Source organism: Melanotaenia boesemani, chromosome 3 (genome assembly GCF_017639745.1).
Source record: "Melanotaenia boesemani isolate fMelBoe1 chromosome 3, fMelBoe1.pri, whole genome shotgun sequence".
NCBI classification, from domain to species: Eukaryota; Metazoa; Chordata; class Actinopteri; order Atheriniformes; family Melanotaeniidae; genus Melanotaenia; species Melanotaenia boesemani.
This window is the reverse complement of record NC_055684.1, coordinates 38846926-38874866: the sequence shown is the minus strand read 5'-3', so window position 1 is coordinate 38874866 and position 27941 is coordinate 38846926. Positions and strand designations below refer to the sequence as shown.

Genomic DNA, 27941 nt, shown 5'->3' with positions numbered 1-27941 from the left:
TAAATGTGTGAGTCATCCATACATGGTTATGTAGGCTGAGGTCTTCAGTTTAGTCAGAAAAAATATTTAAAGTATCCCAAATACCCCTGAAATGAAAACTACGGTGTAACTATTTGCAAATTTAAGACTCTTCATGGCATACAAGAGTCATCAAGTTAACTGATGGATTAAACCAATGTTACATTTATGTCAATTTATTTTTGTTAATTTATTTCTTTATTTATGGAATTGGGGAAAGCCCCACTCTTGCTTGTTTTATAGCTATAAACTGGAAAACTGACCCATTTACAGTAGAAATACCTAATACAGTAGAAATCTGGAAACTAAGTGCTATTTATGTCGGTTTCACTCTAATTGTCAAATCTGTTGAAGTTGTACCTTCACTGATATTTGCTGTGAACTCTCTTCTGATTTACCAAATAGGTTAGGTCTGCTTCACTGGAGAATTTAAAACTAATATGATTTAAAACTTCAAACTGTGTGACTACATAATGCAGCAAACTGTGTATTGTAAACAGATGCAATATGATGTAATTCTACTTTTAGGGTTATATTTTCTAATTCAGTCCTGAGATGGATTACATTACATCTGATCTCAATTTTACTTGTAAGCAAAGCATATTGTTTAAAATCTTAGCCATAAAATATCCACAAAAGGCTTGAATATATGCTGTATTTCCATGCACATATCTATATATAAATAAAAAATAAATAAATAAATAGATGATAAAATAAATGAGTAATCTCATTTCTAGTTTAGAATAAACCTCATGTGTCAAGGTTTCAGCAAAGCAACAACTATATCTACACCAATAATTCTAAATAATCTATGATAATTAGCCATTGTATGTTGCTGGTCTGTTTGTGATAGTTGTTCATGTAATAAACGCCTAACGAAATATATAAAGATAATAGTATCAAAGAAAATGGAGGGCTAATGTTTATGCCTTTGTAGTGATGCAGTTTGTGTATCAGTTGAGGGCGCGCGCACCTAACGGTATAGCCTATGTGGGCGTGTCAACAATAAAAAATGTGTAGCATTTAATTTGTTTTTTGTGAAAAACATTTTTGTTTTCCATGTGTGGATATCATGAAAGACGTATAGAAACGAATACATTCTGCACAGTCCAGGATAATAATATAAAAGAGGTTCTAGTACGGCTGGCGCCATCTTTAGTAAGGGACAATAACCCCACTGGTATAACACAACTTGTTATAGTTTTGTAAAACTAATTGTACAGTATTACTGTATACATTTTGAATGTTAATTGAAGTACGTCACAGTGCAGGACACCATTTACAAACTCACATTGGCAATTATCAAAATCGGTATTTGTGTTATAGCCTGAAATTGTTATCGAGCGGGTCTCTGTCGCCATGTTTACTTTGGGTGACGCTAACTCTCTTCCATTTTCCTCCGCCTCTGGTTGTCAAGAAGATGGCAGCTTCCAGGCAGGCATGAGAGGAAATACTTCTTCAAAAATCGAATGAATTTGGATTATTGCTACAAGATCGGAGCACATACCCGTATTTTTGCATTAACTGCATCGTCTCAAGTAAGTAAAATTATTTCATTTTTGCGCTCCTATCGGTTTGTTATGTTTTGTTGCAGCAAACCGCCCGGCCATTTTTCTTGTGGGAGCTGTTGAAGTAGGCCGATCGTCGAAAAGATGGCTGCTTCCAGAGACGGCATGAAACAAAATAACACAATGTTTATGCTGTTTACCTTAATTTAGCTACGTTTTAAGAGTTTTGTTGCAAATATATTTCTCTCAGGTAAATCATGCATATCAAGGTTACTTGAAGTTACGTGGAATTTAATTGTGAAATTTGTCAACGGTTTGACAGATGCCAGCCGCAAAGCTAACGCTGCTAGCATAGGCAAATTAGGCTGAACAAGTAGCCGCTAGAGCTACCGGAGCTCCGCTAACATTGGAGGCTGTTTAAATGCTACACTTTAACTTACTTTCTCGTGTACGTTTAAAAATAATTCAATGGGAGTTGAGTATCTACTTTTTTCACAACACAGAAGCTGTTTACGAAAGCTTGGTGTCCGTTTCTAATAAGAATAAATGCGTTAAAATGGTTGCAACGAATGCTAAGCTTGCTAGCTACAATATGGCGACTCCCAGAGAGGCATGAAAATAGCCGACTCTTGCTAACGATTCTGTCTTTAAGTTAAATCCTTGTTGCTGCATTATTGTTAAGCTTAACCGATCGACTTTAAGTCAGTGGGATTTATTTTTTACGGTACTGTGTTTCTTTCTTGATGTAGTGTGTTATTTAACGCATATTTTGCTCCTTAATTCGCTTCCGCCATTTTTCAGACTGGCAGTAGCGTTAGCGGGGGTTTGTTTGGTTGCAAGATGGCTGCTTCCATGGATTGAATTCAATGGTTTCTAACAACTTAGAAAAAACTTGGATGATGAAAATATTTTGTACGTTTATCAAGATGACGGCAACGTCAATTCAACACCAAGAGATATGACCAAAGAGTGTCTCTAAAGGTCTTGCGGATTACGTTTAGGATTGAATGCATCTTTTTTTTTTTCCATATGCTAACCGCTAGCTGGTTAGGCTTTCAGCTGTTCGACCGCAAAAACAGTCTTAGTTGTTAGGTACTGTGCGCGGTCAGTTGTTATGTAGTTTATTTGATTAATTTTGCACTATTGATTCATGTAAGAAACACATAACGCTCCTTTATTATTTTCCCCGGTAGAAGTCATGTCTGCCCCTGGCTCCGCGGTGTCTGGGACCACGGCGTCGGTTCTGCAGCCGCGATGGAAACGGGTCCTCGGATGGTCTGGTCCTGTTCCCCGGCCCAGACATGGACACAGAGCCGTGGCTATAAAAGAACTTATGGTTGTTTTTGGCGGTGGAAACGAAGGGATTGTTGATGAGTTACATGTATACAACACTGGTAAGTTTGGTAGTACAACTTCACTTTTTTCTTTGTAAAATTTTAGTTTAATGAATTTACTTTAGGTCGACAAGTAAAAACAAAATCTGTATATATTTTCCGGATATGATTACAGCTGTTTTGTACAACTTTCATTTACAAAATATAAATTTTTATGCATTCGTGAAGCGCAAAATTGAGACGTGTGAAGGCCTTAGCAGGCCAAAATAACCCGTTTCTGGTCAAAATCTGGCCCCCTCTGCTGGAGAAAGCCTACAATTGCACGATCAAAAAGGCGGGCTAAAATAAAATGGATGATGCTGGTTGGTTTGAGCTCATCCTCTGCCCCAGTTTCCTGCCCATAAACCAATGGCAGACAAACTCAGCAAATCTTGTGTTTATTTTCATCTTTAATCGTGTGTATGGATAATTTCTTTTTAAGGGTGCTGTTCAAAGTTTTCACTGCTCTCTTGTTAAATTATTAAATAACATTTCTACTTAAAGGAAATTCAAAAGAAAAATTGAATTTTTTGTTTTGTTTTTTTTTTTTCATTTCTAGCAACAAACCAGTGGTTTATCCCAGCAGTCCGTGGTGATATCCCCCCAGGTTGTGCTGCATATGGCTTTGTGTGTGATGGGACAAGGTTGCTGGTATTTGGTGGAATGGTGGAGTATGGGAAGTACAGCAATGACCTTTATGAACTGCAGGTAACCTGTGTAAAATAATTCTTTTTATTTATTTATTTATTTTTCATTAGATTTGTACATTGAAATGCTTCAAACTGACATTTTCTTTAAGTGCCAAAGAAGCCAAATAAATGAGATGTATTTGTTAAGTGTTATCTTGGCTTATGCAAGCATTGAAATGTGATAAGACATGCTACCAAAACAATCTTCATTTTAAAGCTAGCACTGCCAGATCATTGCTACCTGCTTGCATTGCATGCATTTTTCTGTGGCTGCATTTTGTCTAGTCCGTATCTGAGACCACAGAAGTAGAAAAGTTTTAGTGTTACTACATAGTTCCTATAGTCACAAGAACAGGGAAATTTAATCAAATCTGTTGTAACGCATCAAGATCCCTGCATTCAGATTAAGTTTGCTGAGTGCGCTGCCACTGAGTCTAAGTAAGGCTTTGGTAAATATTGCAAAATTGACTTATTATTTGAAGCGCACACTGGGTGTGTGTTGCATAGACGTTTTGGTCTTTATTCTAACATTAGATTATTAATTAAAGGAATAACTGTAGACCACACACACTTGATAATTTCTTGGTCCAGAGTAATGGAAATAGGCCAGGATGCATCATGACTGTCTGCTTATTGATTCAACTCTATTTCAAAACTGCAGATTAGGCTCGATTTAGAGGGGAATAGTGGTTTCTAGAGAGGTGGTTGCATTACTGATCAAAAGTCAAGCTAACATAGAAGTTATCACACTCCTCAATTATCCTGAAAATGTGGTCCGTTAAAGGTAATGTCTGTGTGTGTGTGTGTGAGAGTCTCTGCCCATTACCAAATTATAACTAATGACTTCTTTCTTTTTATTTTTATTTTTTATCATGATCTCTGTGACAGGCCAGCAGATGGGAATGGAAAAAGTTGAAAGCAAAAAATCCGAAGAACGGCCCCCCTCCTTGTCCTCGTCTTGGTCACAGCTTTTCATTGGTTGGCAACAAATGTTACCTGTTTGGTGGGTTGGCCAATGACAGTGAAGACCCAAAAAACAACATTCCCAGGTAAAGATATTTTGAGTGCAGCTGACAAAGTTGTCTGATTCACAACTCTTTGAGATTCCACTCCAGCCAACTACATAAATTGAACTAACTGTGTTTGTATTTTCTCAGATACCTGAATGATTTGTACACACTGGAGCTTCGTCCTGGTTCCAGTGTGGTCGGATGGGATATTCCGATCACATATGGAGTCCTGCCTCCCCCACGTGAGAGCCACACCGCTGTGGTGTACACAGAAAAGACAAGCCGGAAGTCTCGCTTGATAATCTATGGAGGAATGAGCGGTTGTCGTCTTGGAGATCTTTGGACACTTGATATTGGTAGGTTTCTTGTGCTTTGGGGGGGGGGGGGGGGGGGGGGGTAAATCTGTAAATGTCCAAAGGTGCTGTTTGCAAACTATCCTAATAAATGGAGTTAATATTTAATCCTCATAATCTCACACTGATAAGAGGTAATCTAGAAAGTTAATGTTTGGTAATAAAGTAAGTGGATTTCCTGAATATAAAATGCCTTTTTTCATTATTAATTCTCTACCTCCAGACACCCTGACATGGAACAAACCATCAGTAAGTGGTACAGCGCCACTTCCACGAAGTCTTCACTCTGCCACCACAATCACAAACAAGTGAGACGACTTTTACACATTTCCCATATTACACATTCCCCACATATGCGTACTAAACCTTTTTCATCTCTTGTAGAAGTCCCTCTATATGTGTTTGATGGCATTATTTCATGTTCTCTCTGTGCAGGATGTATGTTTTTGGAGGATGGGTTCCATTGGTTATGGATGATGTAAAAGTGGCCACACACGAGAAGGAGTGGAAATGCACGAACACACTTGCCTGCCTAAATCTCGGTTTGTCTAACTTTCTGTATCAGATTCCATGTTGAAAAAGTGCCAGTAAAGCAGCTGTTCAGGAGTCAACCTTTGTGTGATATTTCTGCAGACACCATGTGTTGGGAAACAGTGTTGATGGACACTCTTGAAGATAACATCCCCAGGGCTCGTGCCGGCCATTGCGCTGTGTCCATCAATTCCAGGCTCTATGTCTGGAGCGGCCGTGACGGTTATCGCAAAGCATGGAACAACCAAGTCTGTTGTAAAGACCTTTGGTACCTGGAAACAGGTTGGTAACATGAGGGCATGTTGTGAATTAGGTGGTGAAAAGGTGTAGTTTGTCTTTTAATGTTGTTGCTTTCTTTGCCTCAGAGCGGCCTCATGCTCCTGCTAGGGTGCAGCTAGTACGTGCCAATACAAACTCTTTGGAGGTGAGCTGGGGTGCAGTTTCCACAGCAGATACCTACTTGCTGCAGCTGCAGAAGTATGACATCCCCGCAACGCCTGCTGCTGCATCTCCAGCCATGAGTGCAACCCCATCGCAGCCTGTTAACTCTCCAAAGAGCCCTGCACCAGCTGCTGCAGCTCCCTCCACACAGAGCTTACCACAGACAGGTATTACTGTAGTGATCCCAACTCCTCCATTCCCATTGTTAGGACACAACAAAGCTTAACAACTGCAAAAACACACAAGGTTTAATGATTTGGGTCCTTTGTTTTGCAGCTGTTTTAAAGGTTGCAGCTCAACAGTCTCCCACTGGCCCATCTGTTGTCACAGTACGCCCCAGCCAGCCTGGGAAATCCCCTGTCACTGTGACATCTCTTCCTGCAGGTGTTCGTATGGTAGTACCTGCTCAAACCACCCAAGGATCGGTAGGAGTAATTTCACACAACATTTAACCGTGTGTAAGATTTGATTTGATGTGAATTGCCACGTGAACAAGTGTATAAAATATTATTTTACTCTTCTATTTTTAGCCGATTGGAAGTAGCCCTCAGATGAGTGGCATGGCAGCATTAGCTGCTGCAGCTGCAGCTACACAGAAGATCCCACCTTCCTCTGCAGGCACTGTCCTCAATGTTCCTGCAGGTGCAACCATTCTCAAAACAGTTGCTGTTTCCCCTGGCACAACCACAGTCAAAGTGGCTTCTCCAGTAATGGTAAACATCTCAATAAATCTTCTCTTTTCCAGTATTACATTCATTCTGCCAATTATTAAGATCACTTTGTTCTTGTAGGTCAGTAACCCGGCAACCCGGATGTTGAAGACAGCTGCCGCCCAGGTGGGCACAGCAACTGCCTCCTCACCCACCACCACCAGACCCATCATCACTGTGCACAAGTCTGGTGCAGTTACGGTGGCTCAGCAGGCCCAGGTGGTAACCACTGTGGTTGGAGGAGTCACCAAGACCATCACGCTGGTTAAGAGTCCCCTCACCATGGGCAGCAGTGGCACTCTGGTAAGAAAATAATTACGTAGCACAGTATTACTGAAAACCAGGGCAGGCATGCTGTAAATCATGAAGCTCAATCTTTTTTCCACACTTGGTTTGCTTTTGTCTTCTGGTGTCACAAGACGGTGACAACATAAAATTATGCAAATAGGGGAGAGTGTACAAATTACAAATCCTAAGGCCTATAGTGACTGTTGGAGAGCTTGACTAGGAAAACTGGGAGCATGATGTTAGTCATCTGCATGACTGTCAGTCAGTTAGGGCTGCAATGACTAATAGAGCCACAAGTCTAGTGGTCCACCTTCCCACTGACCTCCCTGTGCTGTCCAATGCTTACTGGTGACTCATGAACTTGAGTCTCTCTCCTATGTCAGCAGATCTCCAACCTTGGCAAGATGATGTCTGTGGTACAAACCAAGCCAGTGCAGACATCAGCTGTCACAGGCCAGGCTTCCACTAACCCCCTCACACAGATCATACAGGTCAGCTATCTGCATGAGTGCAGGAAAAAAAACAGGAGGTAGCTTAAAACTCCTGAGACAGGCACCAGATGGCTTTCTCCATATGGCTTACGTAACGTGTGCCTCTCTTCTCAGACAAAGGGTCCCCTCCCTGCCGGCACCATCCTGAAGCTGGTGACTTCTGCAGATGGCAAACCAACAACAATCATCACAACTTCCCAGGCAGGAGGCACAGGAAACAAGCCCACTATCCTTAACATCAGCGGCGTCTCACCCACCACCACTAAGCAGGGCACCACCATCATTAAGACCATCCCCATGTCGGCCATCATGACCCAGCCCGGAGCTACAGGTGTGAACTCACTCAAGCATACGGTGACCGAACTGCAGATCTGAAAAATGTTGATGGCAAATGTTAAAAATGATCTCCAGGCATATATCAGTTGTTTTGTTGGGCCTAATTCAAGTCTGCATGTTGAGGTGAAGAAAGATTTTACAGTTTATGGTCTTTGCAGGTGTGACAAGCAGCGCAGGCATGAAAACGCCGATAACAATCCTTACCACAAAAGTAATGACCACTGGAACTCCTGGTAAAATCATCACTGCAGTACCCAAACTTGCCACTGCAGCCGGCCAGCAGGGACTGACGCAGGTAAAAGTCATTATTCAGAGATTTTTTATTGTTGTTGTGTTGCAGCTTAGAAGACTGAACAAGACCTGTCTGTTTCTAGGTGGTATTGAAGGGTGCTCCTGGACAACCTGGGACTATTTTGCGCACTGTGCCCATGAGCACCGTGGGTGGTGTTCGTCTTGTTACTCCAGTCACCGTGTCTGCCGTTAAACCCACTGTCACCACGCTGGTTGTCAAAGGGACTACTGGTAAGAATAATTGTCCTTGTGATTTGTTTTGAGGGGAGTCAAAAATCTTAAATTTTTTCTATTTTAATCCCAATTCATGCTTCTTCCAGGAGTCACCACTCTGGGCACAGTAACTGGTACAGTTACCACAAGCTTGGCAGGAGGCACAAGTGATAATTCCAATGCCTCTCTGGTGACCCCCATCACCACACTGGGAACCATTGCTACGCTGTCCAGTCAGGTCATCAGCCCTGCTGCCATAACTGTGTCAGCTTCCCAAACTAGTCTGACTTCTACTTCTGCACTGCCCTCCTCTGCCATCACAGTGCAGGTAAGGCCCACTGCTTAATATTTATACTTTTAGGAACATCCTGGGACCTGGAACGTTGTCCAGACATTTCTATCCCGTCCAGGATTTTTACAATCCATCCACTAAATGTAGTTTTATTCAGAGACTCTATCTGGTAAAACCACAATGATCCATGATAACAGCATTATTTATCACATTTCACCATAAAAACATCACCATCACTACTATGTTGCTAAGAGACCTCTATTTAGACCTGGACATGATGATGAAGCCACTTCCTGTCAGACTTTCCACCAATCAGAGAGCTTAGATTGACGGTAACGTCCAATCAGGAGCAGCCAAAGATCAACCAGTGAGCAGAAAGTTCTATGTGTGTGTGAAAAGAAGAAAAATAATGCTCCTCTATGGCTGGAATAAAGCCAAGAAGACGTTTCTGATGCACGGTGGCGCCACAAAGCAGCTGAGCTGGAGTTGGTTTAGTGAGGATAGCAGGTAAATAGTAGCAGGAATAACTGGAAATGAGGAAAAAGTGGAAACATGGAAATAGTTTCTGTTGTGTGTTTGTTTCAATAACAATATTTTTTCTCCTGAAAGCCAAGACTTGAGAGAACGATGAGATGAGAAAAGGTTTGGTCACTGTTGGTCTGTGTGTTATTTCTACAAAGTTCTGTTAGTAATAAATTCTGCTTTCTTCTTCTGGTCGGCCTTTATGCTGCTATATCTATTCATACATTCATGTTACATCATTTTACCTCCCAGTCTGACAGCTAGGAAAAAATATGTGCATTTGACTGGAATTACCAGGGATATGGCTTGGAGTTGTGAGGTTAAAGGACTGCATAGGGAAGGTGATGCTGCTTAAGCATGGAGCAAATTACAGCTCCAAGGAGAAACTTGTAAAAGTTGGCTTGTTCTTGTATATGTGCCATACTGTACTGTCTAAACTTCTCTAAAATGACCTCACTCTCTTCAGAACCAGCCCACCCAGGTGACTCTGATCACAACTCCCAGTGGTGTAGAGGCTCAACCAGTACAGGATCTACCTGTATCTATCCTGGCTTCGCCAACCTCTGAACAGCCCAGCTCCACTGAGACTGGAGCAGCTGGGGAGGGCTCTGGCACTGTAACCCTGGTCTGCTCAAACCCTCCTTGTGAGACCCACGAGACCGGAACCACCAACACAGCCACCACCTCGTCTGCCACCATTGGAGGACAGGTGTGCTCTAACCCACCCTGCGAGACCCACGAGACCGGAACCACCAACACAGCCACCACCTCGTCTGCCACCATTGGAGGACAGGTGTGCTCTAACCCACCCTGCGAGACCCACGAGACCGGAACCACCAACACAGCTACAACTGCATCTTCAGACATGTCTGTGCTACGTGTGTGCTCAAACCCACCATGTGAGACCCATGAAACGGGGACAACTAACACAGCTACAACAGCGTCATCAAACATGGGAGGAGTCCAGCAGGTGTGCTCCAACCCACCCTGTGAGACCCACGTGACAGGCACTACCAACACCTCCACCCAAGCTTCTTCCAACATGAATGCAGAGCGGACAGGAACCGTGCAGAGCGTGTGCTCCAACCCACCCTGCGAAACCCACGAGACGGGGACAACCAACACTCCGTCCACAGCCACCTCCAGCATGGGAGGGGACCAGACCAGCACAGCAGCAGGCCTGGTGCAGAGGGTTTGCTCAAACCCGCCCTGTGAAACGCACGAGACCGGGACCACCAACACTGCCACCACTGCAACCTGCAGCATGGAGACAGGCGAAGGCACAGGTAAACAAATGTACAACGGTGGATAGATGGACTGGCAGCTAATTTTTCTTTTTTTAATTTAATTTATTTTTAGAGAAACGGTTCAGACTAAATCTAATTTAGACTATTTTTAAAGATTTCTTTTCATAATAGCAACTGAAGGAATGTATTTGGTCACATGGTGCATGATATCATTTTATGACCAACAAGAATAATTTTGGTTGGTAAATTTTTCTTTTTTAACTTGCCTTCTATTGTCAAATTCCTGTTGACCCTCATAGGTTCTGCATTTTTACCGTTAACAAGCCATCAATTCAAATATACACTGGTACATCAAAATCCATATAATTTACTAACCATGTGACAATTTTTCTTTTTCTATTTGAATAGTAAAATTCCATTTAATCTGGTGCATGTTGAATGAATTCATCCGCCCTTTCTTCCTTCTTCCGTCTCTTTCATTAAATGAAGTCTGTGTATTGGTAGAGTCTAACTTTTTCTGTTTTTTTTTTTTTTTGTTTTGTTTTGTTTTGTTTTTAAACTAGCCACCCAGCAGACAGAAGAAGGAGCAGAAGGCACCAGCAGCACAGAGGTGGCCTCCACCACTGCAGCAGCTGGCATTGCTACCACCACCCAAGGCAGGGCCATCACCACTGTCACTCAGTCTACACCAGCCCCCGGACCCTCAGTACCAGTAAGAGCATCATGCACCACCTCACAGGAATAAAAAGCTGCTCTTTACACTGTTCCAGTGTGTTTATCTTTGCACACGTCTGTTTGTTTTTCATGGGCTCAACACACGGGAGACGACCAACAGCAGCAGAGCCGTGCATCGCGCTCTAAGATCGCGTTTCTCCAAGAAATTTGATTGGTTATGGTATTGGTGGGGATTTTGACATTTTCAAACCAGTCCCTGACGTGACAAAGTATGACAGATGGAGAGTCAGAAGATTTTGCATGAATTAACAGAAATCTTGCTGTTTACTGTATAAATGGGAGACAACCCAGGGTTCATCCGAGTTTATAAAATAGGAAACAGCATCGTGAATATCATCATTTTATGGACCTCAAGGCTGATCCAGATAAATCCAGAACCTACGTTTGGACTAATTCACTCTGGCGCCACGCGGCTGCCTTTTATTAAGCTAAAATATGCTACCATGTTAAAGTGTTTGCAGACTGCGCTGTCCAGCCTGCTCTCATTGGTCAGTCCATGAAGATCCTCACTGGTTGGCTGTAGTGCCAGGCGACAGCGACAAAATTGAACATTTTTCTATTTTCTTGTGTCGCGTTTCAAGCCCTGTGTGCACGTCTACGTGAACAAGCGCAACACATGCACGAATGTCGCCTGTCGCTTGGCTGGAGGAGGGCAGCGATTTTCACCTCAATACGCAGGTTAAATATGAAATGATGGAGAAGGAGCGACGTCGTCTCCTGTGTGTCGAGCCCATCAGGCTGCACATTGGCTACTTGGGATTTTTCTAATATGCATCTGTTGTTTCCCTCCAGTCGATTTCATCAATCACAGAGGGGGTGAGCACTGCTACCAGCTCCACAGAGGAGCCCATGCAAACCGATGAGGCTGCATCAGCAGAAGCTGCACCTGCTGAGGAGGGAGCACCAGCCATGGACACACAAGCAGAGGTGAATGAAATGCCTCAGTCCTCCACTTTGAAATTCTTTTTAGTTATGCAGGGTTTTTATTCCCCCAAGCACGTTAACAAGCTTGTGTATTGTGTTTCTCCAGGGAGACGCAGCAGCTACGACAGCCTTGAACCTTCCTTCAGAGCTGATGTCTGAGGGCCAGGGAGCCACACTGATGGTGACGGGGCTGTCCGATGAGGAGCTGGCTGTCACTGCTGCAGCAGAAGCCGCTGCTCAGGCAGCAGCTACCGAAGAAGCCCAGGCTCTTGCCATCCAGGCCGTCCTCCAGGCAGCTCAGCAGGCTGTGATGAGTGAGTACATCAAAACTTTTAGAGCTCCAGTAGAATCGATCCAGCTCTGGATGGAGGAAGCAACATGGTTCAAATAACATGATGGTACTGAAATCCTCCTCTTTTCTGTTTTTTTTTTTTTTTTTTTTTTTTTTGTAGATGAAAGTGATTCTGCTGGAGACGGCCAGCAAACTACCAACATCCCCATCATGCTGACCCAGCAAGAGCTTGCAGCCCTGGTCCAACAGCAGCAGCAGCTGCAGGAGGCTCAAGCTGCCGCCCAGCAGGCCGCTGTGGACACAAACCTGCCCACCGAGGGTCTGGCACCTGCTGATAGTCTCAATGACCCATCTGTCGAAAGCAACGGACACAACGAAATGGCTGCCTCGGTTACTAGTGCCGTGGCATCCCTCCTACCACGTACCACAGCTGAAAGTAAGGGTGTTTATATTTTTTCTTAACTTGGTTTGAAAGTTTTGTGTACTCAACTTACCCATGTTTTTTTCTGCTGACCCAGCTCTTGCTCCATCAAGTACGTTTGCACCATCTGTATCGGTGGCAAGTCCAGCCAAGCTGCAAGCAGCAGCCACACTTGCAGAGGTTGCCAATGGCATTGAGGGAGAGGTAAGGCTTATCTGCTTGGCTCAGTTGGAGTGGGAAAAATTAGTTTTATGTTAATTTGTGATGTTTTATTTTTCCATGCAGAAGCAAGCCCCTCAGCCAACTCCAGTTAAGCCTGTTGTAAAGAAGGAGAACCAGTGGTTCGATGTTGGAATTGTAAAAGTGACTAATATGGTGGTCACTCATTTCTACGTGCCAGCAGATGATTCTCAAGGAGATGTAAGCATCTGAGGGTGGCCATTCATGCACACACCTGCATTGTGTTCTCAGAGCGTCTCACCTCACTGTTGTTTGTTTGGTAGGATGACTCCGGCATCATGCCGGATTACAGCCAGATGAAGAAAATGGAGCTTCAGCCTGGCACCGCTTACAAGTTCCGTGTTGCTGGAATCAACGCTTGCGGTCGTGGAGCTTTCTCAGAGATTTCTGCTTTCAAGACTTGTCTACCTGGCTTCCCGGGAGCACCTTGTGCTATTAAAATCAGCAAGGTAAAACAAACCTGGAACGTCCTTTTCCGTGTTGTGTTCCAAATTAGGTCTGTAAAATGTGACCGTTTTGCTACCTGTTGGCATGATACACTGAGTCCTATCTGTTCCCTGTCTTCCACAGAGCCCAGATGGTGCACACTTGACCTGGGAGCCGCCCTCCGTGACATCAGGGAAGATCATAGAGTACTCTGTGTACCTGGCCATTCAGAGCAACCAGACAGCTGAGGCCAAGGCCTCCACCCCGGCCCAACTTGCCTTCATGCGAGTGTATTGTGGACCCAACCCCTCTTGCCTGGTGCAGTCGTCCAGCCTCTCCAACGCCCACATTGACTACACCACAAAGCCAGCAATCATCTTCCGCATTGCCGCCCGCAACGAGAAGGGCTACGGTCCTGCCACCCAAGTTCGATGGCTGCAGGGTGAGCTCATAGCTACATAAACGAAATATTCTGGCTCAGCTGCTCACTAATGGATGAATAAACACATTCTGTTTAAATTTGTCATTTGCAGAATCAGGCAAAGATGGTGCTTCTGCAAAACCTGCCCCCAAGAGACCAGGCACCTCTCCTGATACGTAAGTGTTCATGTTGTAGATGTGATGCTAGCACTGATGAGTGAGACATGCTTTATTTATTACGGCTTTGTGTCCTCCTGCAGTAAGACTACTGGTCCTAAGAAAGCAAGGATGGACCAGTGAGGTTGCCCAGAGACCCCTCCCAGTCTTTTGTCTTTGTTTTTTTTTTTTTCTTCTTTTTTTGTTATGTTTTTTCCCTTCCCTGCTCATCCTTTTTATCAGAAAGACTGACCTTCACCCCTCCTCATCCTCATCCTAATCTCATCCTCCACCCCCACGTCTCAGATCAAGAAGCAGCGGATGAAGAACAACCGTATGAAGCCAAGATGAAAGAATCTGAGAGATGTTTGTAGATAAAACCCTCCTTCCTCCTTCTGTTGGTCGTACTATATTTTTAGAGCAAGACAAACCTAGAAGCACATTATCTTTTCCAGCCACATCCCTCTTTCATCCTTTTTAACATCTATTTTTGGCTTGTTTCAAGTAGTTGAACATTATAGAGAAGCATTTACATCTTTCACAAACTGGGAGCCAGCCTGAGCGCAATGTTGTTTTTTTTATTGTGTTTTGTGAATTCTTGGGGAATGTAGAGAGAGACTACATGAAATGTTGTACAGTGTTTGGAAAAAAAGGCTGTGGAGGCAGTAGTTTAGATGATCGGTAAAATCGGTATGGAAACAAATAAAGCACTTGTCCTCAATGAACGAGGGCATCTTTTGGTTTTTTGGGTTTTTTTTTCTCCCCCAACTTTTTTGGTCAAAACAAATTTGCTTCATCGAGAACCAAGTCTGTACAGTCATCATACCGGACGCCAGTCTCCTGGCAACATCATCACTGTGCGCTTTTTACCCCAAGATGAGGACTGATGGCCGACTTCGGAGTGGACGAGAACGACAAAGGAAGAGATTTGTAGAGAAAGAACGACGGACTTTGTTAGGATAGAGACTTGCAGCACACACACATTAAAAAAGAAAAAGAAAAAAAAAAAAACTTGTTAAACCTTCCCAAAAATTAGCAAGCAATGACGCAGAAGATCTTTTGTGTAGTTTATTTTTGTATTTTTTAAGCTTTTTTTTCCTCCTGTGTGTATGTGTATGTTGTGTGCATTTTTAAAAGAGAAACATCACTTTTTTTAACTGTTCATCCCCATGGTTTGTGTTCGTGGAAAGATGGGTGGCTGTGTTGAGGTTGCCACTATATTTTTAAAAGAAATCTTCGTTCAGTTGGTTGTATGTTCGAGTTAACAGGCGGCAACGAAAGAGAGACTTTTGTATTCGTTCCAAGTAGAGGTGCAGAGGTTATAGGACTGAAGGGAACTTTGAAGTGGACCCAGGGAGAGGAGTGTTTCTATTCGTTTACTACTCGACGCTTGTGTTGCTTCGTTTGCCAAACATGGAATTTCCCGGGATACAAGGAAAGCTGACATCAGATCTCACGTCTTTCCTCCTGGTATCCGGATCTGTTCTCTGCTTATTATGCTCATGAATGTGGTGTCTCACCCCTACTTTTTTTTTCTTTTCTTTTTTTTAGAGGCAATTTATATTAGTAGTTATTTTCCCTTCCCTATTGATGTATGTGAATCCATTTAATAAATTTTAATTTTTTTCCTTCCACGGCTCTGTATTTCAGACTGCAGATGGTGTGCAAGCTGTGACTTGTAAACGCGTTTGTCTTTGAATGGGGATGTCTTTGGGAAGAAGAGCTTACAGCCGGAGAGTACTCACTTGTAAATTACTTCCTTCATAGAGCAAGACTTAAAAAAAGGAAAAAAAATCATCTTGGCCTTTTATATAATTACCTGTAACAAACTGTTTTTACATGTTGGTCATCTCTTGATTGCCTTTTGTGTCTTTACTTATAAAAGAAACAAATATATATATATAAATATATATAGTCTCCCTGATTGTTCTAATTTGCTTCTGTCAAGCTGATTCACTGTAGGAGTCTGAGTCACTGCTAGGGTCATTACAGTCCACACTTCGTACAGGGAGACGGTTTCTGGCTGGACATGAGTGTATATCTACTTTGTGATGGTAACGGCTGAAAGAGCAGAGCCAAGGTTTCCGCTTGCCGCCTTTTCTCCGGCTCGCACCTTGGCTTCGGTTTGTGATTTCTCCCGATTTCTTTCTAGAAACAAACTTTCTCTTCATATGCATTCATAATTTTTGTGCGTGTCAGTGTGTCTGTTGAACAAAACTAGACATGCATGCAAAGCAGTGTATTTTAGTAGTGATGCCTTAAGTTAGACCATAAGCTGAAGGTTCTCCAAAAGAAAAGAAAAAAAAAAAAGAAAAAAAACATTTAATGAGTTTGTTCCTCTCTCCATGTGGTATACAGTTGTGTCCTTTCCCTCCACAGTACCTTTGCTGGGTCACTATTTTTGCACCCTTGTTAGATAGGTCATCATCAGCAGTGCCGAGGTCTCTCTGGACTTTCCCTCCCGCTCTGGGACGAGTGCTCATCAGCACTGGCAGGTTGTTCCCAGCTTCTCTCGGCTGTTTGCAGGTTATCTGGAAATGTCCTGTATTTTCCAATGTGTGTTTTTTGTACTGTAGGGAGTAATGTATCTTTTATCATCAAAAAGAAAAAATAAACATGTTAAACAGATCGTGTCTCCTCTTTTCAACACAAACGGACTCCGGCTGCTCCCAGGATGCTTCTCGCTTCCTGCAGCAGCCTGGAGTCTGGGTCATTTATAAACCCTCAGAATGAATAGCTGCTAAAGTAGAAGGCAAAAGCCTTTTTTCCAATGTCTGTTCTCTAATAGGCTATTTCCCAAATCACAGCCTTTCCCTGGTTTTCCACCTGCCTGAGCACACGGGTGCGGTACTGCAGGATTTGGTATCGATCCGATTCCTAGTAAATAATATCAATACAGATACTTTTTAATTGGCTTGTCACAAGTAAGGTATTATTGTCAAGAGATTAATCAGGAATTAGCGTGTTAATTTATAATGCATAAACAAAATTATTCCATATTAAAAATCTGAACTGTCATAGCTGATCTAGGTGCCTTTTCACAGCGGTGAACTGAATGCACCTAAAAGCATTTTATCTTCCTTATTTATGAAGATTCTGACAGAGCAGTGGTTCCCAGCCTGGGGTCCCCAAAAGAGCACAGGGGGTCCCCAAAGTTTTGACTGTTCAGAGCCAGTGTGATTTAAATGAAGTCCATGTCCACACAGAGACCAGCTTTTTCATTTGGGTGTTTGCTTTACACAGAACCAGTGTTTCAGGAGCCTTGAAAACACTGTAAAAAAAAAAAAAAAAAAAAAAAGCATCATAAAAAATAAAACAGTTCATTTGTGTATTTATGCGTATTTATACATATTCAAAAAACTGAACCCTGAGCAGATGTAAAGGACTGTTTCCAGGAGTTCAGTACCACGGTACAAGGTGAGGGCTAGTCGGTGCCCGTGTGGGACCGGGGTACGAGGTGAGGGCTAGTCGGTGCCCGTGTGGTACCGGGGTAGGAGGTGAGGGCTAGTCGGTGCCCGTGTGGGACCGGGGTACGAGGTGAGGGCTAGTCGGTGCCCGTGTGGTACCGGGGTAGGAGGTGAGGGCTAGTCGGTGCCCGTGTGGGACCGGGGTACGAGGTGAGGGCTAGTCGGTGCCCGTGTGGTACCGGGGTAGGAGGTGAAGGCTAGTCGGTGCCCGTGTGGGACCGGGGTACGAGGTGAAGGCTAGTCGGTGCCCGTGTGGTACCGGGGTACGAGGTGAGGGCTAGTCGGTGCCCGTGTGGTACCGGGGTACGAGGTGAGGGCTAGTCGGTGCCCGTGTGGTACCGGGGTACGAGGTGAGGGCTAGTCGGTGCCCGTGTGGTACCGGGGTACGAGGTGAGGGCTAGTCGGTGCCCGTGTGGTACCGGGGTACGAGGTGAGCGCTAGTCTGCTGGTGCAGGCCTGAATAGACCTGTAGAGGAAGAACGTGGTTTCTGGGGTGTGGGGTGATCTGTCAGAGGTGGTGCTTTTGGCCTGCGTAGACACCTGTTGGTCTGACAGGGGGATCGGCTGTCTTCCTATATAAGAAAAACACCTGAAGTTTTTTAAAGGAGCAGTTTACTAGACTTCAGCTGCTCAGTTTTAACCATATAAATTTGATTTTTTTAAAGCATTTTTTATGTTGCTGGTACAAAGTGATGAAACGTTTTTATTCTTGGTGAGAAAGTGTGTTGCTGTCTGAACGTCCACTAGCTGGCTACAGCTGCTTTCTGTTTCTTTTTTTCTACTTGTCCTGTCGAACATCATGTCGGCAGGATAATCATCTGGCTGCCATGTTGTGCAGAACAAATCTGCTTTACCAAGAGAAGCTTTCTGGATACGACTTAAGGCTCCTTATTTACATGTTAATGCTGGACCTGACCGATGGGACAAGAGTAGGAGACTAAACAGAAGAGAAAAGGAGAATAAAAAGTGGCAAAAAAATAGAAAACAACCACAAACAGAAAAAAAGGACAACCAGCTGCTTCACCTGTAAAGAAACAGAAAACATCTGTAAGAAAACACAGCAGACAATCATGAGGAGCACCTGCACACTGTGAAATTCATGAACAAAAACAAAAAACAACCACAGCAGCAAAAAGTACGTGTGTATGTGTGTGTGTGTGTGTACGTTTTTCCACTTCAACAAAAAATCCCCAAAGAAACAGCTGATTCAAATATTTTAGTTAAGTAGAGAATAAAAATTAGACTCTGTTAAAATCCAGTGGGGAAAAACTAGACAGTATTTAAATTATTATAACTATTTTTTTTATTTGAAAAATTAATTATGCATATTTTTTTTTCTTTTTTTTTTTACATTTAGTCCCGTGGTTTTACAAACTGGATGGAGTTATACCAGTTAGGCCAAAGTTTTTACCCTGTTGGCAAAACATGGACAATATGTGGCAAGTAGCAGTGGAGAAATGATGGTGAATTAACAAAAGACATTTCAATACCAACAGAAGAAGAAAAAAAAGACAATAAAATATGATGAGTCATGTCTCACCCCGGGTGTGACCAGGTAATGGTTAATGGTGGGAGGAGACCACGTCTCATCCTGAACACAAAGAAAATCCTGTTAATTATGCTGGAAATAAATGACTTAACTGTGTAAATAGAGTTGCTTTACTAAAGCAGCATCCGTCTCATCGAAAGCTCAGCTCCAGGTTTAAACACACTGTAGCCGAGGAGCCGAACACACACCACCTCAGCCACTGACATGGTTTTAGATATAAATAATAAAGTAGCAGCCAGTAAACTAAAGAGTATTTTGTGTTATATTTCTTCGTATGTTTCATGGTAAACATTGTGGTAGTGGAATCAAGGGGGACTGACAATATTTTTACTAATGAAAAGGGGGCAGAAAAACTTTGGGAACCACTGAGGTAGCCTAAACAAACCAAATTGTGCATTTTCCAATCAATACATCATTATTTATACAGCAAATTAAAATGCAACTTAAAGTGGTTTACAAAGAAGTAAAATACCACAAGCATGAAAATAAATAGAATAAAAATAAAAACAATAAAAATGTGAACAATAGGAACAAATTGTGGATAAAAATAAAATCTGGGATTGGAAACATTTAAAACAAAAGAGACGAGTCAAATAGAGCCCAGAGGGTTAAAATAAGCTGGCAGCTGGTTCCAGAGACTAAAACTCTTCCTCCTAATTCAGACCTGAAAACCACAAGCTGGAAAAAATGCAACAAGCAAACTTCTAGAAACGTTTCTGAACCTCAGCTTTATTTCTTTCTCCGCCAGCAGAGGACAGCAGAAGCTTCCGCTGCTCCACTGGTTCACATCAGGCGGAGGAAAGAGAAAAGCTGCGCAGTGCTTCCGTGTTTTTCCACTGAGTGGACGTCTGCATCACTTCGTGAGACGTGCTCAGAATTGCTCATATAACAGCAGAGAAGAAGGGAGATGCTGTGCTGTGCTCACAATAAACTTAAGGCTGATTCCACAAATCTAAGTTTATTTATTTGTCAGCATCCAAATCAGGATCACATTATACTTACCAATGCAGAATTTACAGCATGAAAACAGGATCATTAAATTAAATTAAATTAAATTAAATTAAATTAAATTAAATTAAATTAAATTAAATTAAATTAAATTAAATTAAATATGTCAGTTTAAATAAAAAAAACTAAGTCTCAAAGAATATAAGTGGGTTTTAGGAAGGGACAGTGAAGGCAATGCAAATTAATTTGTACAGCACATTTCAGTGATAAGACAATTCCAAGTGCTTTACATAAAACATTAAACACATTGCAGTGGGGTGCAGGAAGCAGTACCAAGGGCATTTAAAACAGACTATAAAATAAATAAATGAAATAAAAGCAGGAAAAAAAGAGACTCTCTAATGTGCACAGGCAGATTTGTGCACAGCCGTGGAGCAACAATGGAGAAGGTCCTCCGTCCCCTCTGAGCTTCCTGCTGGACCTGCATACCTGCAGGAGCAGCTGGTCAGTTCAAATAAACTTCCCTTTTACCATATGTGATTGATTTTATTATAAATATGAAAGACAAAATAGATAAAAAAAAAACAGAGAAGAAACAATTAGGAAAAATATATAAGACATACAAACACATTTTTGAAAAGGAGTGAGCAGAAGTACAGCGTGTGAACTCCCACTGTAGCACATAATGTTATCATGTTTTAATATTACAGTATATAATATTATAATAAATAATAGTATACTTCCTGGTTTAAACCCATCTAGATGCTGATGCCTGATATTTGTAGTTAAATAAGATTTGCATTAATAAAACATAATTTAGACACACACACACTCTTCCTCTCTTCAAATCACAACTCAAAACACATTTGTTCAGACAGTCCTGCGCCATCTAGTCACCCTCCATCTTTACGTTGTCCTCCATTCTGTTTTGTTTTGTACTTATTGTTTTTTAACTATTTTAATGTTCTTGGGTGTTTTGAAAGGCACTTTTAAATAAAATGTTTTATATATATATATATATATATATATATATATATATATATATATATATATACTTTATATACCTAGAAAACATATACGTAATGTAAAATATACCTTCACACACGATGTGTACACACATGCACATTGAGAAAGAAAAAAATAAAACAAAAAAGTAACCAGTATAAAAACACAAATACAATATGTAAATAAGTTTCTGAAAAATAATGTCTTTCTGCCTTATTTTGAACTGTTTCATGTTTGGATGCTGCTTCATCTCCATGGTGAACCTGTTCCATCGCCTCACCCCACTGTCAGAAACACACAAACCTTTCCTGCGTGTGAGAATTAAGGGAATATTTAAGTTCATCCCCCTTAAATCTCAGCGTCCTTCATGAATAGTGAAATATTTCTGCATATTTATTGGAAATAGATCGTTTTTAGCTTTGAACATTATTTGGGCTGTTTGGTATTCCACCCAGTCCTGTTTTCAGGAAAATAACAGGTTTATTCCTCACGCGTCACCATGTGTCTTCACAGGTATAAAACATAAAACATCCTCCTGCTCCGCAGCGACTCACCTGCTCTTAAAGCCACAGGACACAATTACCAGGTAAAAGAATTAGCTTTACCTTTACATTACATAAGTTACACAACTAACTCAAATTAAACTGATTTGATATTAAATGATTAATTAAATAAGCATATAAATATATAAATAATTATGTAAAAAATAAAAATAATGATGCTGATTTATTATTGTTTACTGTGTATTAATTGTAGAATTACCAAATAGCATTGTCTTTGTCTTGCTAAGATTTAACGATAACCTGTTTCTGTCAAACCAGTTTCTTTAGTTTGTTCCTTTCTAACATGATGTACTTCTGTTATTTTTATGTAAAACAGATTATTTCTATTTAATGTGAAGGTAATATAACAAATAAATAAGTAAAATGATAAATATACAGCACAGAGACTTCCATCATCTCATTTCAGTAACAAGCAGGAACCAGCTAACGTAAAAATTCAATGTCAAGTAAAAAGAATATTACACATAATAATACTTCATGTGCACCACGTTTAGAGGAAGGAAAATAACTCCAGATCTGATGGTCTCATCCTTACATGTCTGTCATGTTAAAGCTGTCTGAGATTACACGAACTCAGTCATGGAATAAACGTGTCCAGCTTTATTTTTCAGAAACACACTTGAGAAACATCTGCTCCACAAAACATCACAAGCAGATCCAGGTCATGTGCCAGCAAGACTAAAAACACAACCTAACCATTCAAAACGTGATGCGAGTGAGGGACGTGGTGGTTGGTGTTAGAGGGAGAGCTCTCCTGGGTATAGCACTGCTGCTGCAGCCCTGCACCGCAGAGATAAGACCACCGCCTTCACAGAAGCCCGTTTCTCGGGAATTTGAAGGCTGTCCTCACAATCCACATGTGACACACGATGCCGTCCATCACCCTGTAGCGACAGCTCTACAACCTCCTAACTGTCCCACAACACTCTACTGTCCCCTCAGCATGTTACAGCTGTGTGTGGTACATCTAAAGACATGTTGGAGGGTCCAAGGGTCAGCACCTACCACCATCTTTCTGTCTCTGCTGCTGTGTAACAGCTTGTAATTCCTGGCCTCCTCCTCTCATCTTGATAAGCTTTTATCAGGCCAGCGCAGGCCGCCACATCCCTGCCCTGCTGTCCACTCACAACCCATCTCACTCTCCTCCTTATGACACTGCAGCTCATTCCTCTTTCATTTTGGCATCCATAACACAGCTCAAGCTAAGTTAAAAAAGAAAATGGGATCAACTTAAAGAATGACTTATTACCCTCCTATCTGTCCTGCTCAGGGCCATGGCCAGTTGGGCGCTACCCAGCATGCACCAGGCGATTCCTGTATGAATATTTGCTTCACTTTACAAGCAGGCTTTAAACCCAGTGAGGCAGCAACTTACAGGTTGATATCCTTAAACTAGAATCAGCTTTTATTTTCTGCTGCTTCCACGTTGGATTGCTGTGTAATTAAGACAAAACACGCATTAAATCAGTTGATAAGTTTGTCAGTAAAAGAAAGTGAAATTGTTGCATGTGCATGGCTGCGACTTCCTCCATATTCCCTAAAACAAAGAGAACATCACCTGAGGTTTCATGAGGAGGAAATTTTAGTCCCACTTTGTTTCCTGGTTTCCATCTTCTGGAACGTTGGATGCAGCTGACCTGAACCATTTCTACAGTTTGCTTCTGTTGGAGGAGAAGTTTGAGTTTAAGTAACTGTGAAGTTACAAGTTACAAAAGCTGGCTGGATTTTATGATAAATTTCCACCACAAGTGCCATCGCCCACATATTGATTTGCATCTAACTGATGCAGTTTCTCTGGAAAAATGTTGACTGAGAAAAAAATAATTAATTCTTGCCAACTGTTTTCCTCCCCTGATTTCCCTGAAAACTGTAAAAGGACAAAGAGAGAGGAAAGTTGGGGAGCTGCTTTGACTATCAAATGACCGCGACAGAGTTGGGCTTGTGCGCTACCAGGCTGTGTCCAGACCATATCTCTCCCTTGGATTGCAGCTTATTTCCCAATTTGCATTACTGTGTTCCATTCTAAGCTTTGCTAGACCACAAAGAAATAGTCTTTGCATTTTATATTTGCTTTGTTTAAATGTCTGTGAAGCTATTTTCCATGAGGACTTGTTCTTATCAGGGGCTGTATGCACATTTAATTAACAGACAAAAAGCTTCCATGTTCACTGCAAACCTGAAACAACATTTTTATTGCATGTGATCATGTATCTGTGCAACTTTTAAATCTTGCACATAAATAAACATTCCTGTCCATCAGCTACCTGCAATGGTTTGATAATGTCCGTGGTTTGCTTTTTTATATGTGGAGCTTCCTCTGTGGAAATCATCCGAGATACATACGTGTTATCAATACTACACAAGCAGCACCCATAAAGGAAGAGCAGAGGAACTAAGATTTAAAGCTGACTCCTTCACCTTTTCTCACGCATGTCTGACAAACATAAAGCCTTGATAAGAAACATTATTTGTGTTTTCTGGATAAGTTACGTAGTTAAATGTGATTCTAAATTTACGGCTGTCACTGTGGGACATCTGCCATCATGCATGTTGTCTCTCTGTGGACCAGAGAGGTGTGTCTTCTTCAAAAAGTTGCCTCCAACCCCTCCCACGGACTGTCTCGTAGCCCTAAACTTTGCTGGTGGTTGTAGAAGTTGCTCTTGTAGCCATCAGCCTTCACCGAGGTCGACACTCAGCCGAACTGACCCCGAGTCCCACCTCCCTCATCGGTCACATCCTTTCAGGTATGTAACCTTCCCTGCTTCTCTTGGTCTCATATCCAGCAGATACCAGTGTATTATGGCTAATTCTGCTGTTTAGGGGTATTGTAGATTAAAAGTTTCACTAGTGATGATTCTAATCATTTCAGGCCATTTATTGGCTGATCGACTGCGACTTGTAGAGATACGAGAGGTGAGAACTTTGCAGAGAGATGAGAGAAAGTCTGTTTCCATCTCACTATGGACTTCTTCTGAACTCTAGTCCCAGGTTTTATTACTTTTAATGCACTTCTTTTTACGTAAATCCTCTGATAAATCTATTTCCATTGGCCTATCTTAATGGTAAGAGTGGTTAAAATAATTAAGTCAAATTATTAAATAGCTTCAAGATGATTTTGCATCCAAATAAAACATTGAAACCATTTTATGGAGTTTTAATTTAATACAAACTGTATGAAATTTTAATATGTTCCAGTCAAGGAATCATTTAAATAAACTATATCTGTTTGAATTGAAAAAGATTCACCCTGTTGTCTGTTTTTCTGACTCATCTGACCAGCCGTCCATGACCGTGCTGTCTCACCCCGCCATGTTTTCACACTCCTCCGACAGATTTCTATTAATCAGATGAGATCAGGGGGTCATGCTGTATCAGTGGAGTTGGATATATTTAGCATTATAATATTGTGTCTATCAGATTTTCTCAGACTTTATCAGACACTATCAGCCTGCTCTCTTTCCTGTAAAGATACTGAGCGGGAGCGGCCTTGGCTTTCATTGCTGCTCACATCACTTTGCTGCTTTATTTTCTCTTTGGGGTATTTAAATATTTTAAAGCAGGAGTTTGAATTTTTTAGCACATAATTTTGCTTAAGTCTTTAATAAAATTGGACTAGAAGAAAATAGAAAGCAAACACAACTTTATTTTTGTGTTTTGTGCTATTTGTCCAGCATGTAGGACGTCCCTGAGCACGCTTTTATAGCATTCCTGTAACTGGCACACCTGTTATATTAAGGCCATTTTGCAACCGTTTGGTCACTCGCTGCATCACTACATTTATAGACATTTATTTTTAGTTTTTACTTTCAGCCACAGTCAAATGAGGATCCTAGAAAAGGAAGTTTGAAAAAGCCTGCTGTCGAGAGATCTTGTGATAACTTCAAGTTGCACTGGTTGTTCTGAAGTGAAGAGCTTGGTGATAATGCATCGGCTTCAATCAAAGTCAAAGCCTCTCAGTCTCCTCTGAGTTTGACCTTGAAGATGAGAGAGTGTTTGTGTGTACAGGAAGTGGTGTGAAACTGAAGTGAATTTGGTTTTGCTTTAGGTTGAGACTTTCCCTACCAGCATGGAAGATTCTTCAGAGCAATCCCACTGGATGTCTCCTGCTCTGCTCAGTTCAGACCCTCTGGCCGGTTTCTCCTCTGATCCTGGCCTCTTGCCTCCTGGAGAAGAGGGTGAGGCCTTCTTCTCTGGTCAGGACCCTGACTACACCAGTCTGCCCTCTTTCTTCCCCAGCCAAAGCCACAGCCGGGTGCCGTCCACCTACAGACATAGCTCTGGTGAGCACCAACCACTGTCACCAAAGAAATCCACCTCTTCCTACATTTTCTAAATCTGACTATTTCCCTTCTGTCCTTCTTTCCAAAGTTCGACAGGTGTTCACCTCACCTGGCCTCCTCAGCAACCTTCAGCTGCTGGACGGGCCCCCCAGCCACTCCCTGAGCTCCCCCTACAACCCAGCTGTCTCCACCTGGAGCAGCAGCCCTCTCACCAAGACCCCGCTGCACTCGCACACCCCGACTTCTCTCTACACCCCCGGGGTCTCTTCCTCTTTTACCAACTCCAGAGATGGATACTCATCCCCCAGCAGAGAGGGCAGAGAGAGTCCTCGGCTCCAGGAGGCCCTCAAAGCAGAGCGCCTGAGCCCGCTGAGTGGGTCGGGGGCCAGCAGCAGCTTTCTGAATCTGACTCCTGCGGCTGGGAGTTTGTACACTCCATCATCCCACTCCCATCCACACATGCTGAGCCCCTACAGCTCATACATGAGCGGGCCGCAGGAGTACAGCTCTGCTGCTCTCTATTCCAGCGCTGGAGCCTGGATCAGCCCCTCGTACTCCCCGAAACTCCGCAACAAAATGAGGTCAACCACTCCAGGTGAACAATTTGTCATATGATCTGCTTTGGTAGAAAATCTAACAAGCATCTGTCAATGAGAAAAATAAAAGACATTTGAGACAGAAACCTTTGGATTGTATCATGATAATCCTTCTTAGGAGACTGACTTACACAGGTTGGAATAAAACTCTTCAGGGTTGATTTTAAAAGAAATGGTAGACTGGTGTCTCATGAGAGGAAGAAGTTGAATTGCTTTCATGGTACTCACAGAATAAAATTGCAAACATCTCAACTTCCATGCCAACTGAGCATCTGCAAGTAAATGCAGCAAAAGGTTCAGATATCGCACAAAGCATGCAGGGATAACTGAGTCTTTATGCTTTTCAACAGAGGCCAGAGAGTGTGTTAACTGTGGAGCCACAGCTACGCCTCTGTGGCGTCGGGATGGCACAGGCCACTACCTGTGCAACGCCTGTGGGCTGTACCACAAGATGAACGGCCAAAACAGACCTTTAATCCGGCCCAAGAAGAGACTGGTATGATCCCTTTCCTGGATCCTCTCTGGACTGTTCACAGGTTCAGAAACTGTGATTATTTTATTTTCTGTGCTTCAGATTGTCAGCAAGCGTGCAGGTACGCTGTGTGCCAACTGCCACACGAGCACAACAACGCTGTGGAGACGCAATGCCAACGGAGAGCCTGTGTGTAACGCATGTGGACTCTACTTTAAGCTGCACAATGTGAGTCGCTCATCACAACAAAATCTTTTCACATTCATTAGACAGCTTTTTCCAGGATGAAACTAAAATTCTTCTTTTTTTCTCAGGTCAATCGGCCTCTCACCATGAAGAAGGAGGGCATTCAAACACGCAACAGAAAAGTTTCCAACAAGAACAAGAAGAGCAAGAAGGCAGCCATGTTGGAGCCATTCTCAGAGGTGGCTCAGCCCACCTCCCTGGACGACGTCGGGCCCTTTTCCCTCGGCCCCGGGTCTCTCCTGACCTACAGCCACATGCCACACCTCATCCCCACGCCATCACCCCTGCACCCCTCCAGCAGCTTACCCTACCCACACCACCTCAACAGCGGCATGGTGCCCACGCTGGTGTGATGACACAGCTTCCATCACAGTGGCATTAACATTTGTACATAGGTAACATCATATGAAAGAAGATTTGTTTATTTTCACTGTATTTTATCACAAAATGTATTTTTGTTGATATAATCACGTGTGAAATCAGATAGCATCACTCCACTGAGATTACTGTGTGTATAAACACGCTGATTAGAAAGATTCTTCAGCTGTAAATACAAACAAAAATCTGATTTGACAACCACATGTGTGTGAAGATTCCTGTTTTATTCATAATTTGAAACTATACATTTAGTTTTATGTTTCAAGGGTCTGTTATGTTTTTAAATAATTGATACTAAAACAAATAAAGGAAGAAAAAAAGATTTGACTTATTGCACTAATGAAAGCCTTTGTTTTAAGTCATTTGAATTCTCAGCTCAGGGGCCTGACCACAGAAAAGCCTCCTGTGTGGTGTTATTGTTCTCCTCTGCTCAGACATAGTCCTGCCTTTGTGCAGGCTGCGCTCCACTTTGACAGTGTAATTGTATGTAGCGGGTATGCAAATCCCCCT

The 27941-nt window shown here is 42.4% G+C and overlaps 2 protein-coding genes across 4 annotated transcripts; both read left to right on the top strand.

The window, feature by feature from the left end:
- The first annotated feature begins 1411 nt into the window (after positions 1–1411).
- hcfc1a (host cell factor C1a) lies at positions 1412–16555 on the top strand. 3 transcript variants are annotated; one of them, XM_041980161.1, is made up of 28 exons: positions 1412–1556; positions 2720–2920; positions 3459–3607; positions 4477–4637; positions 4746–4954; positions 5175–5259; positions 5387–5493; positions 5585–5764; positions 5848–6090; positions 6200–6348; positions 6454–6636; positions 6715–6936; positions 7308–7412; positions 7527–7743; positions 7907–8043; positions 8123–8270; positions 8360–8580; positions 9533–10352; positions 10877–11025; positions 11841–11975; positions 12079–12286; positions 12425–12700; positions 12783–12889; positions 12971–13105; positions 13189–13374; positions 13496–13793; positions 13885–13948; positions 14032–16555. In XM_041980161.1, exons 2-28 carry the CDS (start codon positions 2725–2727, stop codon positions 14069–14071), a joined length of 5130 nt encoding a protein of 1709 aa, XP_041836095.1. In that variant the 5' UTR covers positions 1412–1556; positions 2720–2724; the 3' UTR covers positions 14072–16555. The 3 variants fall into 3 exon arrangements, with proteins under 3 accessions (XP_041836095.1, XP_041836094.1, XP_041836096.1); XM_041980160.1 differs by having other exon boundaries at positions 7305–7412; XM_041980162.1 differs by lacking the exon at positions 7308–7412.
- Positions 16556–24002: 7447 nt separating this feature from the next.
- gata1a (GATA binding protein 1a) lies at positions 24003–27753 on the top strand. The gene is made up of 6 exons (XM_041981625.1): positions 24003–24203; positions 25505–25739; positions 25828–26334; positions 26686–26831; positions 26910–27035; positions 27122–27753. Exons 2-6 carry the CDS (start codon positions 25526–25528, stop codon positions 27404–27406), a joined length of 1278 nt encoding a protein of 425 aa, XP_041837559.1. The 5' UTR covers positions 24003–24203; positions 25505–25525; the 3' UTR covers positions 27407–27753.
- Positions 27754–27941: the final 188 nt, after the last annotated feature.